This window comes from Phoxinus phoxinus, assembly GCF_949152265.1.
Source record: "Phoxinus phoxinus genome assembly, chromosome: 25".
NCBI lineage: Eukaryota > Metazoa > Chordata > Actinopteri > Cypriniformes > Leuciscidae > Phoxinus > Phoxinus phoxinus.
This window is the reverse complement of record NC_136900.1, coordinates 6,937,791-6,964,339: the sequence shown is the minus strand read 5'-3', so window position 1 is coordinate 6,964,339 and position 26,549 is coordinate 6,937,791. Positions and strand designations below refer to the sequence as shown.

The 26,549-nt window shown below is 39.8% G+C and overlaps 2 protein-coding genes across 6 annotated transcripts in view; both read left to right on the top strand.

Annotated features, from left to right (window-relative positions):
- Window positions 1-12,072, top strand: part of spg11 (SPG11 vesicle trafficking associated, spatacsin) — a 116,211-nt gene extending 104,139 nt beyond the window's left edge. For 2 of the 3 annotated variants that reach the window (XM_079604001.1, XM_079604000.1), the window contains 3 exons: window positions 8-163; window positions 9,781-9,932; window positions 11,174-12,072. In XM_079604001.1, coding sequence (XP_079460127.1) covers window positions 8-163; window positions 9,781-9,932; window positions 11,174-11,354 — 489 coding nt within the window. In that variant the 3' untranslated portion in view covers window positions 11,355-12,072. The remainder of the gene's footprint in view (window positions 1-7; window positions 164-9,780; window positions 9,933-11,173) is intronic. The other variant, XM_079604002.1, reaches the window with a different exon arrangement.
- Window positions 12,073-17,697: 5,625 nt separating this feature from the next.
- Window positions 17,698-26,549, top strand: part of LOC306993797 (neuronal acetylcholine receptor subunit alpha-7) — a 47,158-nt gene continuing 38,306 nt past the window's right edge. Inside the window, exons 1-4 of one of the 3 annotated variants that reach the window (XM_079603871.1) lie at window positions 17,699-18,477; window positions 18,975-19,092; window positions 23,173-23,312; window positions 26,170-26,214. In XM_079603871.1, coding sequence (XP_079459997.1) covers window positions 23,217-23,312; window positions 26,170-26,214 — 141 coding nt within the window. In that variant the 5' untranslated portion in view covers window positions 17,699-18,477; window positions 18,975-19,092; window positions 23,173-23,216. Of the gene's footprint in view, window positions 18,478-18,974; window positions 19,093-19,893; window positions 20,451-23,172; window positions 23,313-26,169; window positions 26,215-26,549 lie in introns of those variants that run through there. The other 2 variants (XM_079603870.1, XM_079603872.1) reach the window with 2 other exon arrangements.

The following is a 26,549-nucleotide window of genomic DNA, read 5'->3' as shown; positions in this document are numbered from 1 at the left end:
TTTTCAGGACTCGTGTGTGCGTCAGGCGGTGAAGTGTGTGAAACTAGCCAAACTGGTGACGCTCCAGTTGCATTTCCTGAATCACGGACAGGAGCAGCGCGTCGTGAACCTGCCTCCGTCAGAGATCCAGAACACCATCGTGTCTTTACCACGCTGTTATCAGGTCTCACTCAAGCCACACTTATTAATATGAACATGCTTATTTCAGACAGAAATTCAACTTGATTTCTCCTGTGAAACACTAGCAGATGTTTTGGATAAAAGCGTCTTCTAAATGTAATTGTTCAGAAGGATGTTCACGCTCACTAGAGAAATGAATAAACAAAGATAAATTAATGAAATATAAAATAAATAAATAAAATATGAAGAGAAATGCAATAATAACATTTGTTGTTTTAAAACTACCGGTATACACAACAACAACAACAAAAAATGCACTTTTAAAGTTTATCTTTAATTTTAAAAAACCTAAATGTTTTTAGATTCAGAATTGTGAGATAAAAAGTCACAATTATCACTTTACCATAAGATCACTTACAGTGACAACACTTCTACAGCATTTAGTAATCTTACTTATTCTCAATAGGGGTGTAACGGTACGCAAAAATCACGGTTCGGTACGTACCTCGGTTTTAAAGTCACGGTTCGGTTCATTTTCGGTACAGTAAGGGAAAGAAATGCAAAACATTAAACTGCTGGTTGTTTACTATAAACTTTTTTTAACAACTTGTTTACACTTTTTTAAACACACTTTTTAATCAAATATAACGTTAGGCAAAAATAAAAATAAAAGATATATATATATATAAAAAAAGAAGAAATAAAATACTGCTGCAAAGTTCTCCACTAAATAAAATACTCTCAAACCAATATTGGCCGTGACGCTAGCTAGCGAGAGGCTGGGCTAAAGCGAGCGTGCCGTGTATGTGGTGATCTTTATTTATGCGATATTTATGTCCGAGCCCGACCCGAGAGTTAACCCTCTGGGGTCGGCAAACGCGCGGGCGCGTTTTGCTCGTTTTTTTTTTACATAGCAGCAAAATAGACCTAAAATACTCCGTCAGTTTTGGTCATACAGCCTTAAGAAATATGAAAAAATAAGCTGTTAAATGTCTACTTTTTTATGTGTCCACTTACAATCGAAATAAAACATTGTGCTTTTGTAAAATAAAGAAAGTAAACAGGGAGTGCTTTATGCCTCTCCGTTTCCGTGAACTTTTTTTCTGAAGCACGTCTCTAAACTTAAACAAAACTCAGCGAATACTATTCACTCAGACATGAGATATATATCTCTATAATCATTTAAGTGTGTAGTTTTAAATTATCTAATTCAAAATGAAAATAAATATTCTCTGTTTATGTAATCTATATATAAAGAGCGAGAGATCAGACGTTCTCATTATCGTTCTCTCACCTCATTACTCTGATAATGTGACACGCCCATCGAGATCGCGCGCTAGATAACCTGAAGCAACACATGCAAACCAGTCAACGCCCACAACAGCTGGATAATACACTCCTGTGAGGAATAATAATATCGTGATAATCCTGGAAATTTTACCTCAAACGTGCTGGAGTAGCCTAACAACGGATCCTGCTGCAGATCATCAGTAAGTGCTTTGTTCTAATCGCGATATGAAATGGTGTCTGTAAACCGCAAAAGACTGTTTAAATTTGAATCGCGTTTCTGTGTTTGAATGAATGAACGGCACATGCTGTTGTTTACTACAGCTCGCGCGTGTCTGTGTGAATGAATATCGCTTTTAGCAAACTATCTATATTGCCTGAGATGAGTAAAAATCTAATACGTTGAAATAAAATGTCTTTGTATAAGCAACATATTAAACTGCAAATTAACATTTATGCCCTAATGTATAAAATACGATATGTTACAGACGAAATATGAAAGACAACATTTCGTTTTGGATAGATTATAAAGTTTTTACTGCCACATCAAAACCTAATTTTCAAGGTGCAAACAAAATCTTAAAAGGTCAATATAAGCCTTCTCTTTAAATTATTTTTGTGTTTTATTAGTGACAAATTTGGGGAGAGGATAGCCAACATCCAAAACTTTCTGAAAATACGAATGAGAATTAGCTGCACAATTACTAGAAATGTTTACCTTGGATATTAATTATACAATTTGCAAGCATACAAAGTTTGTGGAAAAATACACTTTTTTTCAAGATGTTTCCAACTCTGAACCAATTCTGTAGTAATATATATATATTTATATATATATATATGTGTGTGTGTGTGTGTGTGTATGTATATATGTGTGTGTGTTGTCTTTGCATTCTTTCTTGTGGCTCAGTGACACACTCAGTGAAATGCTCATTAGTATGCAGCATTAGCAGGTCTTTGTCTTCTCTCAGGTGTGAATGAGGACATTATTCATGACCTTGTTGGATCATTCACGCCCACCTGCATATTGCCTTTCCAAACAAAAAGTGTCTTACAAAATTTAAATCAATCTATTGTTTAATGTGAATGATTAGCCCGGATGATTTTCAGATCATTTTGAAGTAAACACTTTAGCCGACAACATCCATTAGTCAAAAGTATTGTGGGAATATGTGAAGTTGGTCGTTTGTGGTCTTATATCAGACAATTTAAGTTTGAGTTTTTTGAATAACCATGCATAAATAATATTCTCTCAAAAATGCAAACATGTACATACATGTTGCTCACATATTATGATAGCCATGTTCGTGCTAAATAGAGTGTAATTACACCTTTGCCATTAATATGTTTATAAGCAACTGAAAAAAAGACATATCAGGGCATGTCAAAACATCTCAAGGACCCCAAAAACACCTTAGACCCCAGAGGGTTAAAATCCAATTTTTTTTTCTCATACTAATGACACATGTACGTTTGTTTGTGTGGAAAGCCCGCTTTTAACAGAAAGGCATTCGGAAATGTCATAGACAGTATAAATGTCCACAGATGAGCGCATCAGCGCTCTTAACACAGGCGCGCTTGCACGTGTTTCGTTGTCACAGCAACATAAACAAATTTCCGCACACAGGAAGACAGATGTTATGGTAATATTTTACATGTATTTGAATCACAAAAACGATTAATCAGATTTAATCAGTGCAACACGGAGACTTCCGACACTTAATATGTTTGTGTGGAAACTCGGAATTGACGTATGTTCCGCACACAAAACTAGCCTAATTTACGTGAAAGATTGCATTCGGTGCACATGTACACCGTACCGAAAGTCCTGTACCGAAACGGTCCGGTACGAATACATGTACCGTTACACCCCTAATTCTCAACATTTACTAATACATTTTTAAGATCAAAAGTTGTATCTGTGCACATTAGTTAATGCACTGTGAACTTGTGCAATATATATTTCCATCTGTTTATAAAAGATTATGTGCAAAACACGTTTGGAACGACATGATGGATTGGACTTTTGTTTCTGCCACGGAATAAATAAAAAAAGTTTAAACACTTTACAGCAAGGTCTCATTTGTTAACATTAGTTAATGCATTAACTCACACAAACATATTAAAAAAGGGAATTGCGACTTTTTATTTCACAATTCTGAATCTAAAAATATTTTGATTTTTTATTTTTTATTAAAGAAACAATTTTGAATTATGTGTTAAAATTATGTATTTTATGAACGCATGAACAAATTGTTACGAAACTCGGTATCATCACCATGATGCCCTGGAGGAGCCTGAGAAGTTTAGAAACAGCGCATTTTTCAAATGCTTATATCTTTGGGTGTGGTCGACTTATTCTCGCGGGAGTTTCGCCATATGGTTTGTGCAGCGTTGTAATTTAGCGCTTAAAAAAGATTTGTTGATATCTTCGAAACCGCTAGTCCGATCGAGACGAAACCACCATCAGAAGTTTGGAAACATAGGTCGATAGCTACATGTCAATGCCCAAATCTAAAAATATTGATAGTAAGGGGTAGTCAAATTCAATCAAAGTCACGTGTCCGTCATTTTTGACGTGTTTTTTCACATAAATGTCTATAACTTCGAATCAAATTGAGATATTTTCACCAAAATTGACACAGATGCATGGGCTCACTCTGAGGACACATAAAAAAAATGGTGGGACTGAGCCTCTTGGTGGCGCTAAAACAAAACATGAAATTGGCATTGATTTCAATACAGTTTTGTGATATAAAATGCAATGGTTAACGAATGCATTGGTGTAACATTACGAAACTCAGAGTGTGCCATCAGCACAATGCCCTGAAGGTACTCAAAAGATTTCAAGACAGCGCCACCTTTTGGTCAAAAGTTATAATTAACTGTCCAAAAAAGCTAATAACTTTTGAATAAAATTGCCTATAGTAATGACACACTCAATAGATTCCTTGGGTTATGCTGAAAACATATACCAATTTTGGCATAGTCAGCCAAACTTACTGTCCGCCATCTTTATTTTCTTTTAAAACCTACTTTTTCGAACTCCTAGAGCGAACGTCCGATTTTCACCAAAATCGGATCGCGTCATCTCCAGACTGTGCCGAGTAAATGTTATGGATTTCGTGTCGATAGACGAAACCGTTTTCGTATACCCGAGCAGCAAAATTGAGGCATGATGCCAAAATGAGTCTTCAGGCTTTATATCTGCAATGCCTTGCCATATTGACACCAAACTTTGTATGTGTCATTGTCACTTCACTCTGACCACATCACATAAATTTTTTTAACTACGCCACCTATTGGTCGAAAGTGATAATCCATTAAATCATATTTTTAGTTAATGTATGTGATTTTTCAGCCGTTTCGCCTAAATTAATCTTTAAATGTCTTTAATTGCTTCTTGCTGCAGTTGGTCTCACACTCCCAGCCATGTTGGCATGTCTTGTCGTCGTCTTTGCGCTTGGCCCCGGTATTGCTGCTTGCAGCTATATTATTTTATTTATTTCTGTCTCTTCATGTTTATTAATTTATCTTCATATTTTAATTATTTATACATTTCTCTTGTTTGTTTATTGTATCTTCATATTTTATTTATTCATGTCTCTTAGTGTTTTATTTATGTCTCATATTTATTTATTTCTCTGCATTTTTTGTATTTAATTCCCTTGAATACATTTAATATTTAATCATAAATATTACATTTATTTAATCATTTTATTATTTATTTCTCATAATTTATTTATGGATTAATATCTCTTCATGTTCATTAATTTCCCCTCATATATATATATATATATTGTCTCTCTTCATCTTTATTTATTTATCTTCATATTTTGCTGCATTTCTCACACCTTGACAGTAGACATGGTAGCTGGAATGACATTTAGTTATTAACACACAAGCAAAAAATAAAAACATATTGGTAAATGTTGAGAAAAACATTAATAAATGCTGTAGAAGTATTTCTCATTGTTACTTTATACCATTGTCAGTAACTAATATTAATAAATTAAACCTTATATTGTAAAGTGTTACCAGAAAATGTAATTGCGACTTTTTATAGTGAGAATGTAGATTAAAAAGTCAGTGTGAGCTTATTTGTTGCTTTCTTTTGTGGTTCATACGCTGGCGAGTAATTGATGTGTGTGTGAATGTGAACTGTTGCTTTAAGAGTGAGATCTACACAAGAATCCACTCCAGAAACAGTGTAATGTGACATTTCGGATCAGTAAAACATGTGCAGAAGAAGACTGGCTTTTTTGATTTAGATAGTTTTTGGATCGTTAATTAGAGCTCACAGCGGGTGATCGGTCAGAATCACACAAGATTTCTTCATCAGAAGTATTTATTGACTTTACAACTGCATGATTGAATATGTACAATGATGTGTGGTTCTGAAACAGATAAATAAATAAAAACAATAACCATTAGTTGAATGCAAATGAATGATTATCATGCAACAAACCTCTTTGTATTAACTGTATCCTTTTCTAATAATATAGCAGGAATAAAATACAATAACATTTTAACATGGCCGAAACTGGCATTAAAAGAATGAACAAAGCTGTTCTGCGGGTCTAAACCGCTCCAATCATAACAATGAGAAAGGATAAACCATTCGCAATACAATGGCTCCCTCTGCTGGTCACATAAATAACTACACCAGGCCGCACCGAGAAGTGTCACGTGACAACTACGTGTGTGCTCTTAAGCAAATTAACTGGAATGAAGGCAAATATCACCGCGATAACTCACAAACTATGCGCAGAGGGTGCTTAACTGGTATTCTACAATGTGTAACCAAAGAATAATGCCCGAGTGGCAACCTATACATCGCTAGAAAGAAGCATAACAACACGAGGCCTAGCCGGCAGGAAAAGCTAAGCTTATATTTAGTAAACCTAAACCGAGAAAACACTACCAACCTAGCTTTAACAATGACAATATAAGAACAACGAAATACTGATTCTTACTTGTAAATACGCACACAAAAGTAGGACAGTTGTATTAAGGCGGGTTGTAAGTCCGTGCAGTCAGCTTACAATACTAGCAAAAAGTCTCGGACAGAATGCTACAAGCGTGCAGTGAGCCTGAGTGGACTTGTGATTGGCTAAGAGTCCAGGTGAAGCGAGGCGTCATCCAGTAGGAGAGAGAAAGTCACAGTAAAGTGTCTGATGCTTAGCGACCACCAGGGGGCCTTTTTTACAAAAACCAGAGCCCGTCTACGGAGAGCCTGGCCACTCCCTATTAAGTCCTATTGTACCGAGTTTTGGTTGTAGTTCCACCAGAGTTCCACTAGGGAATCTCAGATTTGATTGTAGGTTTTGCAAGTTCAACATGGGTTATAAGTCGAAAGTTGAATGAACGAGTACTTGTGTCCTTTCGATTTCTTACAGGTTGAGTTGTTGATGCCCATAACACGCTAGCATTCTGCTAATGAACGCTGATTGGTCAGTGAAGGACTGATTACGACAAGAGATACCGCTTGATGGCATCGTGGCATCCAAAGCGGGACCCTTCTAGCGTGTTTACCTGTGTCAGCTGTGTTGTGTGTTTACCTGTGTCAGTTGTGTTGTGTTTACTTGTGTCAGTTGTGTTGTGTGTTGACCTGTGTCCGCTGTGTTGTGTGTTTACCTGTGTCAGCTGTGTTGTGTGTTTACCTGTGTCAGCTGTGTTGTGTGTTTACCTGTGTCAGCTGTGTTGTGTGTTTACCTGTGTCAGCTGTGTTGTGTGTTTACCTGTGTCCGCTGTGTTGTGTGTTTACCTGTGTCCGCTGTGTTGTGTTTACCTATGTCAGTTGTGTTGTGTGTTTACCTGTGTCCGCTGTGTTGTGTTTACCTGTGTCCGCTGTGTTGTGTTTACCTGTGTCCGCTGTGTTGTGTTTACCTGTGTCCGCTGTGTTGTGCGTTTACCTGTGTCCTCTGTGTTGTGTGTTTACCTGTGTCAGTTGTGTTGTGTGTTTACCTGTGTCCGCTTTGTTGTGTGTTTACCTGTGTCAGTTGTGTTGTGTTTACTTGTGTCAGTTGTGTTGTGTGTTGACCTGTGTCCGCTGTGTTGTGTTTACCTGTGTCCGCTGTGTTGTGTTTACCTGTGTCCGCTGTGTTGTGTTTACCTGTGTCCGCTGTGTTGTGCGTTTACCTGTGTCCTCTGTGTTGTGTGTTTACCTGTGTCAGTTGTGTTGTGTGTTTACCTGTGTCCGCTTTGTTGTGTGTTTACCTGTGTCAGTTGTGTTGTGTTTACTTGTGTCAGTTGTGTTGTGTGTTGACCTGTGTCCGCTGTGTTGTGTGTTTACCTGTGTCCGCTGTGTTGTGTGTTTACCTGTGTCCGCTGTGTTGTGTGTTTACCTGTGTCCGCTGTGTTGTGTGTTTACCTGTGTCCGCTGTGTTGTGTGTTTACCTGTGTCCGCTGTGTTGTGTGTTTACCTGTGTCCGCTGTGTTGTGTGTTTACCTGTGTCCGCTGTGTTGTGTGTTTACCTGTGTCCGCTGTGTTGTGTGTTTACCTGTGTCCGCTGTGTTGTGTGTAAACCTGTGTCCGCTGTGTTGTGTGTTTACCTGTGTCCGCTGTGTTGTGTGTTTACCTGTGTCCGCTGTGTTGTTTACCTGTGTCCGCTGTGTTGTGTGTAAACCTGTGTCCGCTGTGTTGTGTGTTTACCTGTGTCCGCTGTGTTGTGTGTTTACCTGTGTCCGCTGTGTTGTGTGTTTACCTGTGTCCGCTGTGTTGTGTGTTTACCTGTGTCCGCTGTGTTGTGTGTAAACCTGTGTCCGCTGTGTTGTGTGTTTACCTGTGTCCGCTGTGTTGTGTTTACCTGTGTCCGCTGTGTTGTGTGTTTACCTGTGTCCGCTGTGTTGTGTTTACCTGTGTCAGCTGTGTTGTGTAGTTACCTGTGTCAGCTGTGTTGTGTGTTTACCTGTGTCCGCTGTGTTGTGTGTTTACCTGTGTCCGCTGTGTTGTGTGTTTACCTGTGTCCGCTGTGTTGTGTGTTTATCTGTGTCAGCTGTGTTGTGTTTACCTGTGTCCGCTGTGTTGTGTGTTTACCTGTGTCCGCTGCGTTGTGTTTACCTGTTTCCGCTGTGTTGTGTGTTTACCTGTGTCCGCTGTGTTGTGTGTTTACCTGTGTCCGCTGTGTTGTGTGTTTACCTGTGTCCACTGTGTTGTGTGTTTACCTGTGTCCGCTGTGTTGTGTGTTTACCTGTGTCCGCTGTGTTGTGTTTACCTGTGTCCGCTGTGTTGTTTACCTGTGTCCGCTGTGTTGTGTGTTTACCTGTGTCCGCTGTGTTGTGTTTACCTGTGTCCGCTGTGTTGTGTGTTTACCTGTGTCCGCTGTGTTGTGTGTTTACCTGTGTCCGCTGTGTTGTGTGTTTACCTGTGTCCGCTGTGTTGTGTGTTTACCTGTGTCCGCTATGTTGTGTGTTTACCTGTGTCCGCTGTGTTGTGTTTACCTGTGTCCGCTGTGTTGTGTGTTTACCTGTGTCCGCTGTGTTGTGTGTTTACCTGTGTCAGCTGTGTTGTGTATTTACCTGTGTCCGCTGTGTTGTGTGTTTACCTGTGTCCGCTGTGTTGTGTGTTTACCTGTGTCCGCTGTGTTGTGTGTTTACCTGTGTCCGCTGTGTTGTGTGTTTACCTGTGTCCGCTGTGTTGTGTGTTTACCTGTGTCCGCTGTGTTGTGTGTTTACCTGTGTCCGCTGTGTTGTGTGTTTACCTGTGTCCGCTGTGTTGTGTGTTTACCTGTGTCCGCTGTGTTGTGTTTACCTGTGTCCGCTGTGTTGTTTACCTGTGTCCGCTGTGTTGTGTGTTTACCTGTGTCCGCTGTGTTGTGCGTTTACCTGTGTCCGCTGTGTTGTGTGTTTACCTGTGTCCGCTGTGTTGTGTGTTTACCTGTGTCCGCTGTGTTGTGTGTTTACCTGTGTCCGCTGTGTTGTCGATGCCTCGAGAGAAAAGAAAGTGCAGAGCATGAAAGAACCAAAGTGACTGAACGATTGCCGAAAAGCAGTATCTCTGCTCGTACGATGTGTATGACGTCATTGACATTTTAAAAGACTTTTTAAAGCAAAAAAGTGACTCTAAAAAATCTAACACACAGCAGTGTGTAATTTCTTTGCATCTCCTTTTGAATACATTCAAATTACTTGACAAAACATTATATCCTGAGAAAAGTGGATTTTGAGGGGTATAGCTCCATAGACCTCCATTCATTCTGCACTCGTCCTGTGAGCGCCCTCATGTGGAGCCAGAGTGGAACTGCAACCAGTTCAGAAGCCGGAAGTTTACTGGGAGTGGCAGTTCTCCCCTTATTAGTCATTCTCTGATAAAAGTGATTTGCTGTGCTTCAGTGACCTGTGAACTCATTGTGGTGTGGTTGTGTGTGTCAGGCGTTCGTGTTGGCCGAAGCGTACGACTTCAGTCCGGACTGGGCCGATCTTCTCTATCAGAAGGTGGTTCTCGGCGGAGAGTTCCAGTATCTGGAGGAGTTTAAACGCCACCGGCCGCTGAGCGCTGCCCTCTTCCACGACATCTCCAGGAAGTAGGCGGAGACTGTTTATTACCCACCTTTCTGGAATACTTCATTGTTCTCGGTCACTGGTGTCATTATCAAATCAAATATTTGTAAATTAAATCAAATAATATACATGATAAAATTATTTTTACTCAAATGTTATATTTATATATCATATAATATTGATTAATAATAATACAAAATTAATAATACACATTTTCAACTCAAAAAATATATAAATATATTTTATTATATAGTAATTTTTATTACTACTTGATTGTAATTGGTCAATGGTGTTGATTTTGAGTCAAATAAATTAAAAGTAATAAAATAATACATCAAATAATACTTTTTTTATATTATTATATCATATAAATACTTATCTAAATATATTGTGATTTTTTTAATTTATTAAAGTATTTGTAAATGACTGTAAAAGTAACTCCCATAGTAAAATTATTTCAAGTCAAATATTATATTTATATATCATATAATATTGATTAATATTTCAGATTTAATATTGATAAAAAAATATTAGATATTATTTTAGAATATAAATTGGTCATTGGGGTTTATTTGGAGTTAAACATTTGTATATAATAATAATAATACATCAAATGATTATTATTTTCTATAATAACTTTTCTGAACCTATTGTTTTTCTTTAATAGTCAAACATTTGTAAAAGTAACTCCCATAATAAAATAGTTTCAACTCAAAATTTAGTTTTTTTATTATTATTATGTTGTATAAATAGAAAGGTCTAATATTTGTAAATGAAATAAATAATGCACAATAAAAAATAATAATGAAATAAATTCACTCACATTGTTTTATTAAAATAATAAATATAATATACTATAACACGATATGATACATTAAAATATAATAGTATATAATAGTCAATTTTTAATATATAGTATTTTTATCATTGCTTGATTGTAATTGGTCAATGGTATCATTTTGGTAAAAAAAAATATGAATTATTTTTCGAATTAATAATTAGAATTATAATAAAATACTTTCACATAAAAATTATTTTATTTTATAATATAATTTAATGAATACATTATTATTTATTTAAGTTATAACAAAGTTGATTTGTGTCACCGTCTGTACATTTATTCCTTATTTGTTATATAAAATAGCCTAGACCTGTACTTGCAGAGTTTTGTTCACAGACATGTTTTTTCTGTCATGCTTATATTTCATACGGCTATCCAGAGTTCAGAATAGGTCATGTGTAATGTGTTTGATGTGTTGTGCAGGATGTGTGACCAGAAGTGTCCGGCAAGCTCCAGTCAGAATCTGAAGAAGCTTCTGTCTCACTGCGAGGACGTTTACACACATTATAAAGTGGCGTACGAGCACCAGTTCCTGGACGTGGCCAACATGCTTCTGCAGGACTCCAGGAGCAACAGCTTCCTCAGCGACCGGCTCGGCACTTGACACAATAATCATAATAATAATATTAATAATAATCATCAACATGCTTCTGCAGGACTCCAGGAGCAACAGCTTCCTCAGCGACCGGCTTGGCTCTTGACACAATAATCATAATCATAATAATAATCATCAACATGCTTCTGCAGGACTCCAGGAGCTCAGCACCTGACACACACCGCACAACTTCATCCTCACTTTTCAATATGAGAAAATATGTAACCAAATCAAAACCAAATTTCCTGTGATTCATTTCCAGTAAAAATAAATGAAATAAATTGACCATTTTCAGACTGTCCTGAAGTTCTTCCCTCATTAACACGGTAAAATACTGTTTAACGTGAAGTGAGTTTGTCACATATTTCCCGGTGAAGACAGAAAAGTTAACTTCATTCAAAGGGAAAACAAGATTATTATTTTTACTCCATTGTTCTTGTTTTTAGCAACAACAACAAAAAAGATTTTTTAAAAATAAGACTTAATATTGTGTCTTGAATGCTTGATTGTAATTGGTCAGTCGTGTCATTTTAATAAAATATAATATGTTATTAATATAGTATTTTGTTTATTCTACTTGGTTGTAATTGGTCAGTGATGTCATTATAAAATATATATATATAGTATTTTTTAATCAAGTAATTTACTTGATTGTAATTGGTCAGTGGTGTTATAATAATAAAACAATAAAATAAAATATTTTATTAATGTAATAATTTTTATTACTGCTTGATTGTAATTAGTCAGGGGTGTCATATATATATATATATATATATATATATAAAATATAATGTTTCATTAATAGTCATTTTTTAATGTTTGATTGTAATTGGTCAGTTGTGTCATAATAAAACATAATAAAATATATTTTATTAATATAGTATTTTTTATTACTACTTGATTGTTTTTGGTCAGTGGTGTCATTACAATAAAAAATGCTTGTTTGTTTTAACCCAATTTTGGGTCAAATATAGACAAACCCAAAATTTGGGATCAAAAATGCAATCAGAGAATGTCTAATAAGGGGAGAACTACCACTCTCCGTAAACTTCCGGCTTCTGAACTGGTTGCAGTTCCACTCTGGCTCCATATGAGGGCGCTCACAGCACGGCTGCACTCGAAGTCGGAGCTGAAGAAGAAGCCAGCGTCTATCAATGAACAAGAGAAATTGAACATGGCTGAGTCAATTCCCAAGAGGAGGAGGATAAGGGCGAGGGAATACCATCGTGTTTATTCCAAGACACGGCTTCTTCTTCAGCTCCGACTTCGCGTGCACGAGTGCAAAACCTCACAACACTCAGCCCCTGTCGGTGATTGGTTAGAACACTGTTTATTTTGGTTTTGAGTGGTTGGTGAAACCATTTGTTCTCTTACGAGAGGTTCTCTTGTACTGCGTAATTGCATTACGCAACGGATAAAGTCATCTTTGCTTGAGATATGAAGCCAAAAATGTATCCTAAATTTTGTATATATTGTCAACGCAGTGTAGCAGCAGGACCTCACACGTCATACCCCGCCGGAATGGGGGTGGCTTAGCGTATACAAGGAAGGGCTCAGGGGCTGCTTAACTGATTTTTCATCTCTTCAGCGAGCTCTACGCATCGCTGGACTCAGAGAGAAGGACCGCCGCCGTTGAATCAAGCAAACAGCAAGCTTAGGAAAGCGTCTGAGGAAGCCGGCCGTCTTCGCCGCCTTCAGCCATCCGTGCCTGCTACGCTATCCCATTGATATGGGTGCCCGCGCCCAACAGGCTCGACGGGTGTTTTCTGCCTAGCCGCCGCCAAGCGCCCGCTTCTAGGTTAGCACCCTTCCTGCCAGAGCTCCATTCTGAGCTCTCGAAATCGTGGAACGCTCCATTCTCCGCGAGACTCCGCTTTCCTGCCTCCTCGACTCTCTCCCACGTGGACGGAGCCGTTGAGAAGGGGTACAGTCGGATTCCCCCAGTGGAAGAGGCGGTCGCAGTGCACCTTTGCCCGCCATCCGCAAAATGGTGCTCAAAATCTGCCCTCCCGTCTAAAGCCTGCAGGACCACATCAGCTCTTGTCAGCCGTGCTTTCGCCGCCGCTGGACAGGCTGCTTCTGCCCTGCACTCGATGGCAGTCATTCAAATTCTCCAGGCCGAACTCCTCCGCCGTATTGGCGAGAAGGGCCCGGACCAGGATGTCATCACGGACGATGTGCAGCTCGACGGACCTTTCCCTCCGCACCACTAAGTCCGCAGCCCAGGCTATACGTAACGGAAAGGCACCTCTGGCTGACACTCGCCGACATGAGCGAATCTGAACGAGCTGTGTTCCTCAACGCCCCGCTCTCTCCCGCTGGTCTCTTCGGCCCAGCGGTAAGCGGGATTGTGGACCGGTTTTCAGAAGTTTAGAAAACCTTGCAGGCCATGCATCTCTTCCTACCACGACGCTCCAGCTCCACTGCAGGCCGCTCACTAGCTCAGCCTCCTGCACGAAGCTCCACACAACGCCTGTCCCAGCCTCCGCCATCTTCGCAGCGACAACCCAGATAAATCTCAAAAAGAGTGTAATGTCTGTTTATCCGGCTCACGCCGACGGTGTTATGAGTGTAGAAAATTTGCCCACGCCACAGTGTTCACCCCTACACACAAGCACGATCCCCCCGGTGTCTCTCACTGTCGCAGAGCCCACTCACATAAAGCGCCGCTCGAGTGTTAGATGTAGGATATGTGCCCACGTTTCAGTGCCCACACCTACTACTCACCGCTCTGTTGCACAGTTATCCCAGGGGACGAAACCATTAAAGCATACCGGCTGTGTTGTAAACGTAAGCCCTGTGACTGCTCACGAGCGCTCACACTTACTAATAAACACTGTACCCAGCGCCGGTCACGTGCCTCGCTGTTCGCGTGTCAAAATGCTCTCCGTCCAAAGCGATCGAGTCATTGAGTATGAAGCAGCCGGCCGCTGCTGTCAGCGAGCCGCCCTATTCAGACATTCAGACCGTTCAAAATGCTCACGACCAGACAAATCCTTGCGCAAATTTGCCCGAGGGACTGGTTTATTTCTCTCGATCTGAAAGATGCATACTTTCAGATCCAGATCATACCCCGTCACAGGCCATTCTTGAGATTCGCCTTCGACGGTCAGGTATATCAGTACACCGTCCTGACGTTCGGCCTGTCGTTATCACCCCGTACATTTACGAAGTGCATGGACGTGGCCCTCGCTCCCCTGAGAAGTCAGGGTATGCGAATCCTGAACTATTTGGACGACTGGCTGATTTTAGCACAATCAGAGGCGGAACTCTTGTCTCACAGAGCAGTGCTACTCAGTCATCTGGAAAGCTTGGATCTCACGGTCAATTGGGCCAAGAGCTCACTGCTGCCCCGTCAGTCAACCTCTTTTCTGGGAATAGAGCTTGACTCGGTGGCGATGATGGCCCGCTTGTCAACACAGCGCGCGTGTTCAGCGTCTGGCCGCGTCTTTACAAAAGGCAGTGTTGTCCCCCTGAAAACGTTTCAGGGAATGCTGGGCCTTATGGCTTCAGCCGCAGCAGTGCTCCGGCTGGGTCTACTGCGTATGCGCCCCCTGCAACGCTGGCTGAATGCACGTGTGCCTCACCGAGCCTGGGCCGCCGGCGGCTCGCGAATCAGAGTGACCCAGAGCTGCGTTTCAGCTCTGCAGCCCTGGATAGTGGCCGACTGGTATCAGTGGGGAGTGACAATGGGAGTTGTCTTGTACCGAAAGGTCATCTCGACGGACGCTTCCAACCTGGGTTGGGGCGGTCTTTTCGAGGGCAAACCGGTCTTTGGCCACTGGTCAGACGGGGACACCGGAGAAGTGTCTTCACATAAACTGTCTGGAGATGATAGCGGTCGAGAACACTTTGAAATACTTTCTCCTATCTCTGCGGGGACACCACGTACTGGTCCGCACGGACAACATGTCTGTGGTCTGTGGTCCTACGTGAACCGCCAGGGTGGTGTCAGATCCAGAGTCCACTGCGATCTGGCGGAACGCCTGCTTTGCTGTCCAGGGACAACGTTCCTCCGGGGGAATGGTCCCTGCACCCGCAGACAGTCCAGTCACTATGGCGCCTTTTCGGCAGAGCGAAAGTCGACCTCTTTGCGTTGAAAGACAACGCCCACTGCCCAAGGTTCTTTTTGAAGAATGAGGACGCCCTGGCCCAAGCGTGGCCCAGCTGCCCGTTGTACGCATTCCCTCTGGTCTCACTGTTACCACAGGTCATTCGGAGAATCAGGGTAACGCGTCACTCGTTGCTCCTCATAGCCCCCCGTTGGGAGAACCAGACATGGTTCCCGGAGTTGGTGCGGCTGTCAGACTCAGCCCCATGGCCGATCCCGGTGAGGAGAGATCTCCTCTCGATTTGGCATCCTCATCCAGAGCGCTGGTCTCTCCATGCATGGATAATCAACGTTGCTCTGCCAGAAGGGGTTGTGAACACGATCAGGCAGTCTAGAGCCCCCTCTACTAGGTGGCTTTATGCGTCCAAATGCTCTGTGTTTACTAAATGGTGCACTGACAAAGGCTTAGAACCACAAACTTGTGGGGTTTCATGGGTGCTTTGCTTCCTTCAAGAGCTGTTGGACATGGGCAGGTCCCCCTCCACGCTCAAAGTAAATGTTGCGGCCATCGCAGCGTTCGCTGAGTCGACGCGCGGCCAGGCAATAGGAAGGAACGAGCTCATCATCCGCTTCCTGAAAGGAGCCAGAAGGATGAATCCCCCTAAATCCAGTATAGACCGGCTATGCCGCTCTTTATATATCCCCTACTGTGTGCTTATGTACATGTGCGGGCCCACTCTGTTGGCCGCCTTTTTCCCACTTATCTGTGTCCCCTGGGACTTATGTAGTGAAGGCTTGGTGCGCACGGCGTTGACAAGGGGTTCCCGTTGCGTAATGCAATTACGAGAGAGATCCGAGGTTACGTTAGGTAACCGAGTACGTTTTTGTGTGCAGATCTCAGAGCCTAGGCTGCCTACAGAGACGCGTTTTTTTGACAGCCTGCTTATGGGGCGGGCAGCTAGCGGATCGTTAGGAAAGATTAGATGAATGTGATAATTTATTTTTGGGCCTGAAATCGCTGATACAACCTTTAATAGGGAGTGGCCAGGCTCTCCGTAGACGGGCTTTGATGTTTAACCATAATGGCTGGGTTTGTCCATATTTGACCCAACATTTGGTTAAAACAACCCAGCATTTTTTAGAGTGTAGTCGTTTTTATTAATGCTTGATTGTAATCTGGCAAATTACATACAAATTAAAAGTAATAAAATAATACACCATGTAATTTTAGCATCTCCAGTAAATGTATTTCGATTTCAGAATGTTTCGATATTTGTGCTGGAAAACACAACAGAAACCCTGAGGAAGAGCATGGCTGTTTTTCAGTGTAATGACTCTCTTCATGATAATACTGGTGTTGATGTTCCTCACAGCAGAAGCTGGTGTGTGTGTGTGTGTGTGTGTGTGTGTGTGTGTGTGTGTGTGTGTGTGTGTGTGTGTGTGTGTGTGTGTGTGTGTGTGTGTGTGTGTGTGTGTGTGTGTGTGTGTGTGTGTGTGTGTGTGTGTGTGTGTGTGTGTGTGTGTGTGTGTGTGTGTGTGTGTGCTGATGATCTGCAGTTGAGGAGCGTCAGCACCAGATGTCTCTCCTGACTCTCACTTCAGCACTTTATATCACTGTCTGTTACTGTAAATACAGTCTGACTGAGTTTAATCACGGCTGCTGTGAGGGATACTGAGATTGATGGGAATAAACTGAGACAAATCAATTATTAAACTATTTCCACCTCCCTAAAAATAGGCAACCGCTACACCAAATTTACAGGTACATTTCAACATGCATAAACAACAATATCAAATAATAGTATATTGTCATGCATTTTAAATTATAATGCGTACTGCAAGTTTAAAGCATTTATTGTGTATCTGAAACTATAATTTTTAAAAATATAGGCTACCAGGCAAATTGAATATCTTTTTTTTAATATACATTTATAAATATAGTTTTAGTATTTTTTAAACATTATTTTAAAAAAGTTAAATGTTGAAAAAATATTTAAAATAATTTAAAACCCGAATGCAAAATAAGAGCATGTTTAATAGCGACCACAGGCTGAAAAGATAAACAATATATTTATATGATTTACAAGCTTTAAAACTAGAGTTTAAAACAGTTTCTCCTCTTTCCAGAGAGATGAATCATCTCTAAAAGTAAAAAGTAAAAGTCGCTGATGCTGTTTATTAAACATGTGGGTTTGCCAGAAGCCTAATATGATATCATATAGGAGACATTAAGTTATAAGTCACGCAGAAAAAGGAAGACTTTAATTGCGTCTGATCAGATGAGAGTTCAACCTTATGACACAGACTGTTGTTCTCTAATGGGCCGAACACTGAGTTATGCAGGAATAAAACTCCTCAAACAACAGCATCTAATGCTCTGTAATACTGTTTATTGATTTTTCTTTTGTACCCAGCTAACAAAAATAGGTTCACATTTTGCTAACATTCAAATTAAGTATCAAAACCTTATTTCTGAATGTTCTCTGAACGTCAATTTCTTCTTTCAATGTTTGTTTTTAGTTATGCAAATGTTAAGGGAACGTGAACCTTCCATTTTAGAATTCTGCAAACATTGTGGGGTGTTACTTTTGAATGTTCTATCAGATAACTTCGACCGAACGTTCTATTGCCGTTGACAGAACGTCAGCTGTTCTGCGAGTGTTTGGAGCCCTCAGTTGTTGTAATGCAGTGCCGTTCCCTGTAACGTGACTGAAGTGTCCTCGTCTGGTATTTTTGTCTTGTTAATTTCACAGTTAAGTAGTTTTATTCCAGTTCTCCAGATTGGCTGATGCACGCGTGCTGTTTAAGCGTCGCGTCAGGAGCGATCAGAGATCAGTCGCAGTCAGTCAAAGGCGCGCGCACGCTGCTTTCAGTCTCATCACGCGCGGACCCGCGGCTTCTTCTGTCCGCTTTACGCGCGCGGGGTTTTTAACACGCTCTCGTGTCTCCATGCGGTCCGCGTCACTGAGCGTATAGCGGGTTGTAGCCGGGCGTCGCGTTGAGTTTCGGTGTTCCTCTCGACAGTCATGAGCTCCTGCGGCCGGACACTGACTCTGCTGACCGCTGCCCTCCTCATACACGGTACCGGGACATTTACACTCACTGTTTATGTTATGTTATATGTTATGTTATGTTATGTTATGTTATGTTATGTTATGTTATGTTATGTTATGTTATGTTATGTTATGTTATGTTATGTTACCTTAGTGTACAAGGGCAGTACTATGATACATTATTAGTAGCATTATTAATTAGCCTATAGTATCATGATACTTCCGAAAATACCATGTTATTGTTACTGCTATCAAAGTATAAATCTTATCCAAAAAAAAAACGTGGAATCTATCTATCCATCCATCCATCCATCAACATTTGTTTATTTATGTGTTTATTTGAATCTCCTGTGAGTTTTGTTTCTGAAGAGTTTGAACTGAAGTAAGCAGATGTTTTATCACTCTGAATTTGTTTCTGCATCTGTGTGTGTGTGTGTGTGTGTGAGTGAGTGCGTGCGTCGTGCCTGCGTGTGTGTGTGTTTTCTGAAGATCTTGGAACTGAAGCAGGTTTGTTTCCACCCACAGATCCACTACAAAATGACTGTGATCATCATGTTTTTAATAACCTGATTCTACTAAGATCTCCATTGATTTCCATTCAAGTCCAGAGAAACCGGTTCAGTCAGACGTGATTCTCCTGAACGTAAAGCTCTTCAGAAAGACTGTGTCAGAAAAACAATGTCACTGTCCTAGGGGTGGGCGATATGGCAAAAATATCATATCACGATTTTTTTCAGGAAAATCACAATTCACGATTTTATCACGATTCCTTTTCATGTTGGTTTTACTATTTTGCAAGTGACTGAGCATCACAGCCAAACTAATGTCCCTATTTAAAAAACAAAGCCTTGGGTAACAAAATATAAAATAAAAAAGAATGGCAGACATTTAGGCCAAAGTGGCGAAGATAAAAAATATTTGTCATTGTCTTTGTTATTAAAAATTAAGAACAAAGATACACATACACAACTTAATATACAAATTAAATAAACAATGCTTTATTTTTTCAGCTACAGGTGTATTTAACAGCATTGAAGAAAGTAATTAAATGAACAAATATGAAAATAAAACACAACATCGACTTCACTGTATAAAATTTACATTGATTCTTATTAAAGCTACTATTAAAGTTCTCAGTCAAGAGTGAGTGAGATGCTCTTTGTATTTTGTTGTTTTATTAACAGAGATAGTTCTCCCAAAAATTTTAATTCTCTCAAGCCGCTTTAAACCCGAATAAGTCTCCCTCTTCTGTTGAAAATAAAAGTTATTTGGAAGAATGTGGGTAAACAAACAGTTGATGTACCACAGTGACTTCCATAATAGTTTTTTCCTACTAATCAATGGAGACCAGCAACCGCCCGGTTAGCCACACTCTTCAAAATATCTTCTTTTGTGTTCAGCACAAGAAAAAAATTAATACAGGTTTGGAACAACATTAGAGAGTGAGTAAATAATGACATAATGTTTATTTTTGGGTAACTGTCCCTTTAAGGACAAGCGGCAGCATGTTTACTATTAGGGCTACTGTCACTTTAAGACCTGCGCGCAACGAGTCTACACGCATTTGAAAAGCAGATTTTTTCTTCATTTTTTCTATTGTTATTTCACTTTAGACATAACCAACTTTGTTTATGTAAACCTTGTGTGTATTTGACAGTATTAGAGCAATAAGACTCGAAAGATAACTAAGCCCAGTATCCAGGCGCTGTTAGACAGGCTGCATGTGCGCGTCGGGTGTTTGCGCTCATAAAAGCGCCCGTTAGAACAGCGCATCAGCAGCGAATGACATGTTTAACCGGCAAGGCTTTAAAGTACATGCAAATAATACATTTTTATGAACTACAGTGTCCCGTTCCTCTGCATTTCATGTGGATATACGTCGCGCTGTACAGTATGTTGAGACGGAGGCGCCAGAAATGCAAACTGATAAAATGGACGATCCTACGATATTTCTTCAAAAGCAGATCGTGGAGACATTTTAATCGTCCACGATCAAAAATCGTAATATCGCACACCCCTACACTGTCCTTTGACTTTCTTTTGCTCTCTGACCGTCTGTTCTGACTGATTCCAGTCATTGTTCTTTGATTTGTTGTTCTGACCTCAACGATGGAATACCGCTTCATATTTCCTGCAGGAAAAGATTGATTGATTTTGCAGTTTGAATGCTGATGGTTATGTGTCATGTGTTGTGTGCTGTGTTGTGTGTCATGTGTTTTGACGGTTCGCAAAGACCCGCCCCCCTTAGTTACTGTTGATATGTCCGACAAGCTACGCCGCTCTCACACCACATCATGTTCTCACGCAGTGAACAATACATCGCGGAGCAGAGAGACACTGACAACACACTGACAGACACAGACCAGCTTACTTTAGATGTGAAACAAAGTCTCACCTTTCAAATTTGGTCATTTTATAACTAAATTTAAACAATAAATACCGTTTTGTGGCTCTTTAATGTGTCTGACAGATCGCTGTGTCGCATCAGTTAAAGGAGAACTCCAGCGCAAAATGAACCTTTGGTCTAATTACACATTGTTTACCTAGTCAACCGTTATCTGAGATTAGTTTTCATGATTATCGAATGTAAATAGTTTTATCTCTAAAAACAGTTTAGCCTATAACGCTAGTATCAACGAAACGCCGATCCAAATGCACTGGACCATATGAGATTCTACACAGTTCAGCGCATTTGGATCGGCGTTTCGTTGATCGACTGATAGAGTCTGTTTTTCAAAGATGGCTTCTGCCTATATTCGTGAAGTTGACTGTATGTATGAAATATCTTCTTATTAAACTGTCTGGACACTGTCAAAGTTCTCAATGCTTCGGTTTGAAGGTAGGGACCCAGATAGCAGACCGATGTCGATTCAACGTTGATTTTTAGTTGTAAAGGTTAGTATCAATCATCAATCAAATTTCAACGTTGAATCAACTTCAGAACGTTATTACACCGAAAATAAAACATCGATTCAACATTGAAATGCGGTTGAATGGCGTGTCTGACGTTGATTCAACGTTAATTCGATGAGCAAAACGATGTTGTTTCAATGTCACGAGAAACGTTGTTTCCACATTGATTCGATGTCAGTTTGCTATCTGACCCTCATTATGCTACCGTGTTAGTGTGGGGCTATTTTGAGCCTTGTTAGTGGTATTAACAAGCGATTTTTATTTGTCATTACTCAATGCCCTATATACTAGCGTTATACTAGCGTTATAGGCTAAACTGTTTTTAGAGATAAAACTATTTACATTCGATAATCATGAAAACAAATCTCAGATAACGGTTGACTAGGTAACAATGTGTAATTAGACCAAAGGATAATTTTGCGCTGGAGTTCTCCTTTAAAGCTGCTCGTGAACCGATCATCTCTTCCTTCTAGATAATTTATAGCATCAAATAAACATGAATGAACATCAGAAGGAATGTTGTTTTAACCGCGGAAAGGCGTCAGGAAACTCAAGTTCAAATCCTCCAATGTTAATCTACTAACTCTCCTGACTGCTTTGTCGGACAAAAAAATGGCGTATGGCGAAGTATGATTGGCCAGATCACCTGTCAATCAAGCTCCCTGCGAAGGGTCAATTGAACCTTCTCAGTCAATTGACCGTTCGCAAAAGCCACGCCCCTTAGTTATTGTTACTACGCCCGTCAAACAATTGAGAACCATAGCCATGGCTGGGTTGAGCTCCATACATTAAGTGATTGGTTTTGGAGTAATGCAGCAGACAAATCCTCCAGGGCACGACAGAAAGTATAGACAGAATAGCGCACGGGAGCACATGCACAAAACAGTTTTGTAAAATTATATATCAATCATTTTTATTTGATCATATATCGTTTTACAAAACTGTTTTGCGCATGTGCTCCCGCGCGCGCTATTTCAGTCACAACACTGCAATCAGAGGACGCGCTGAAACCATCAGCTCTCGATGCTGTTCTCTTCATTCATAACTCGTAGCCTACTGAAGAGGATATATTTGTGTACATAGTTGTGCAACTGCGCGAACTTTGTTTTGAAGTCCATGCTTTTTCTCTTTTTTTCCCTCTTGTTTGCTGACTGATGAGGGGCCGCAGTGCCGTAGTGAAACGGTGTTTGTACATGTAGCCTATTTTTTAATTATAGTTACAAGCAATCATAAAATACAGCATATGAAAAAAAAAAAAAAAAGGTAAGAAACGGACCTCGGGTCGGGCTTAAAATATAACTGTAATGTTCGGGTCGGGTCAGGTTAAGTTATTTCGGGTACGGGCCGGGTTCGGGCTTAAGTTTTAAGCCCGTGCAGACCTCACTGCCATAGGCGCATCGTTTCACTATCTTGCTGAAATCGCAATGTTTGACGGAGGGCCTTCTCCTTAGTTACAGTTGCTGAGCTAGGATTGGACGAGAACCGTTCGAGGGCGGGGTTTTGCGAAAGCTTCCTCATTTAAAAGCAGCCTAATCTAGAGAGAGCTTCACCATCAGTCCTCAGAAGACTTAACAAAACAGTCCAAAGCTGAGGACTCTGGGATACATTCACACAGAATTCAGATGAATTTGATTATTTTAAGTTGATCGTTAAATGCTACTGAAAGCACGGTTTGAGGATCTGGATTTGTTTGTTTGATTTGTGAAAATAGGTCAATAATAGTGTGTGTGTGTGTGTTTATTCAGTATAAAAAACAATATGTCTATGGAAAGTCCCCATAAAACATTAAAACCCGTCGTGTGTGTGTCAGTCTCTCTGCAGGGCGAGCACCAGCGACGGCTGTACAAAGACTTAATGAGAAACTACAACCCTCTGGAACGACCTGTTTATAACGACTCGCACTCGCTCACTGTGCACTTCAGCTTCAGTCTGATGCAGATCATGGACGTGGTGAGTACACACACACACACACACACACACACACACACACACACACACACATTTGATTTTTACACATTAGGGTTCGATTGGATGGTAAAAACAAGGCTAACTTGGCCTTCATTATGTCAGCGAAAAAATAAAATAAAGTGTATTTAATCCTAACGCATTTCAGACAGAAAGTCCAAAGTTCTTCTAATTTAATATAAAAACAGAATTTGATTATCATATTAAATATATGATAAGTTCGGGAGGAACACGTTCAAATGATCTATCCAGTCAGCATGAGAGGAGGCCTATGTATATGTATATACACAGTCGACTCACCTATGAATATAGGGAAATGATGAAATTTTGCACACTTGTAGTGATAGTCATGCATAGTAATCTGACCAGTCTTGGAGTCTCTAGGACCAACTATACAGCGCCACCACCAGTTCAAAAATCCACTTTTCTAACTTTTGAACCCTTTGATCAAGAAAAATTAAACTTCGCACACCAGATTCCTCTCTTCATGCTGATCACATTCAAGATTGCCTCAGATGATCTTTGGACCAATCTGCACAGACATATTTGTTCATCACAGATATCATTTTTATTCATCTTTGTTCAAAAGTTACGATGTTGCAAACTTAACTAGGTTGAACCGAAATTGGTTCAGAGACTGTATCTTGGCCAAACTTTGATCAATCGAAACGAAAATTGGTATATGTCATCGGAACCGTGATCTGAGGGTCCGTGCCAAATTTGGGAGCAGGGCCACCTACAGGTCATGAGATCTGAAAAAAAATATTTTTTGCTAATAACTTTTGAACAGTTTTTTCATAAAATCTTGATGCACCCCTTGACCACCCCAACTCCTCACACTCGGCTGGTTCCTAACCTAAATTATATTACTGAATTGTTTGATGATATGATGAATATTCAGTTCTGTCTGAACATCTTAAACCAGCCTAAGCTGGTTTGCTGGTCTTAGATAGCCTGGTCTGTTGAAGGGTTTTGGGCACTTTTTATTCAGTACGTATCTGTGGTGAGTGAAAAACCTCACAAAAATATCAGATATGAATAGATCATTGGAATTGAGCAGTTTGACTTGTGGTGTCAGATTGAACAAACATGTTTATAGATCATTTCAGCTAAGACTTCTGCTATTTACATTCATTCATTTAGCAGACTTTTTTTATCCAAAGCAACCTAAAATTGAGGAATCCAACAAGAAAATCTCTTTTTAATGGTTTTTTGGTTGCAATATAATATAAATTTGGTGGCTGAGGAAACCGTGTGTGTGTGTGTGTGTGAGAGAGAGAGAGTGAATTCGAATATTAATGAGATAAATGAAGTGGAGCTCATGGAGGAGAAGGTTTCTCTCTCTCTCTCTCTCTCTCTCTCTCTCTCTCTCTCTCTCTCTCACTCCAGTGCTCGACCACATAATGAGTTTGCTCACCACACTATGATGTGAACTCATTAATGCTGGCTGCTAGCCTGTGTTTAAGGAGCTCACGCTAATATGATAATAATAACTCACATTTGCTCAGGTTTGAATTGCTGGCAAACATTGGGATTCACTCTGTTGAGTCTGGAGGAGTGTGTGTGTGCTGTGATGTTTGCAGGCTATAACCGTGACGCGTGTGTATTCGAATGAGCGTGTGTGTGTGTCTCAGCTGCGTTATGGCAGATGTTTTCTGCTGATCTGATGCGATTCAACAGCTGCGTGTTTAACCACCTCACAAACGGACGACCATTACTTCATTCTCTGTTGTTCTACTTTTAGTTACATATATAATATATAACTCATTTTAAATTGATTTCAAAACATTTATATATTCATTTATTTTTCCAAAATGATGTAATATTTATTTTATTGAAAACTATTTTATATGCATTGACCTGAATTTATTTATTTATTCAGCATTCTTTTATTTATTTCATTTTTTAAAAACTTTTTATATTTATATTTATGTATATAAAATATTTGTAATTTTTTGTTAAAAATGATTTTATATTTGTTTTTTACCAAAATTATTTTAAATGTATATAATGTATATTATGTACATTATATACATAATGTCGTGTATATGTCCAATGTATATACAAATGTATATAATGTATATTCACAATTATTTTCATATTTATTTATTTGGATTATGTATTGACCTGAATTAATTTATACAAAATAATTTTGAGTTTAGTTATTACATTTTGTGTATGTGTAAATAATAGTGATGAACGATGACAGTGCTTATGTTCTGATAATGTGTTGTCAGATACTGATGTTCGCATGTGTTTGGCACCAGGTGGAAATACACACTTCGATTAAGAGTGTTTCCACTCTCTGATGGAGCATTTGATGGAAATGATAATCCATTTAGAGGGAGAGAAAGAGCCACGTCAGTTTCCACTCAAGAACACAACTGAACCCTGCGTCTTTCATGCAGTATTTCTAATTCCCGCTGTACTTTTAAGTCCTGCAAACGTTTAGTTTGGCTTTATAATGAGAGATCTTCACGCTAGCTTCATGCAGATTTCACAGGCACTGATCCGGTATTTTTTTGCTATTTCTGAAACCCTGTCCCGAAAATACACCTGATGCCACGACACCTGCTCATATCACAGCAGAGAACATCAGCTTTTCTAATCACACATCCCATCAAACACACAGTTTACTGTACAGAAGTAATAAAACAATGATGTCCGACGATCTACACTCTCAATCGCCTCTTGAGCTCAAGCAGAGAAAAAGTCATGAATCACATCCGGTCCTTAAATAAGCTGTAAATTACGAAGCAATCTCCCTGACATTTAGAGTCGATCTCAAGCGCTTTATGGCGTCTGAAGATGACGGCTGTTCTCTCTTGTGTTTTATTTTCAGGATGAGAAGAACCAGGTTCTGACGACCAACATCTGGCTTCAGCTGGTAAACCTCACTGACGCTTACACATGTGATCACCATATACTAATGTCATTAATCACATTACATATTTCAGATTAACTAAAACTGTAACTAGTCGTGCTGCATATCAGATGATACAGACGGTTCAATTGTTAGGGGTCAGAATTTTTTTTTTCATATTTGTGAAAGAAGTCTCTTCTACTCACCAAGGCTGCTTTATTTGACCAAAAATAAAGTAAAAAGTCTGTAATATTATTACAATGTAAATCCGCTGTTTTATATTTGAATATATGTTAAACTGTAATTTATTCCTGTGATCAAAGCTGAATTTTCAGCATCATTACTCCAGTCTTCAGTGT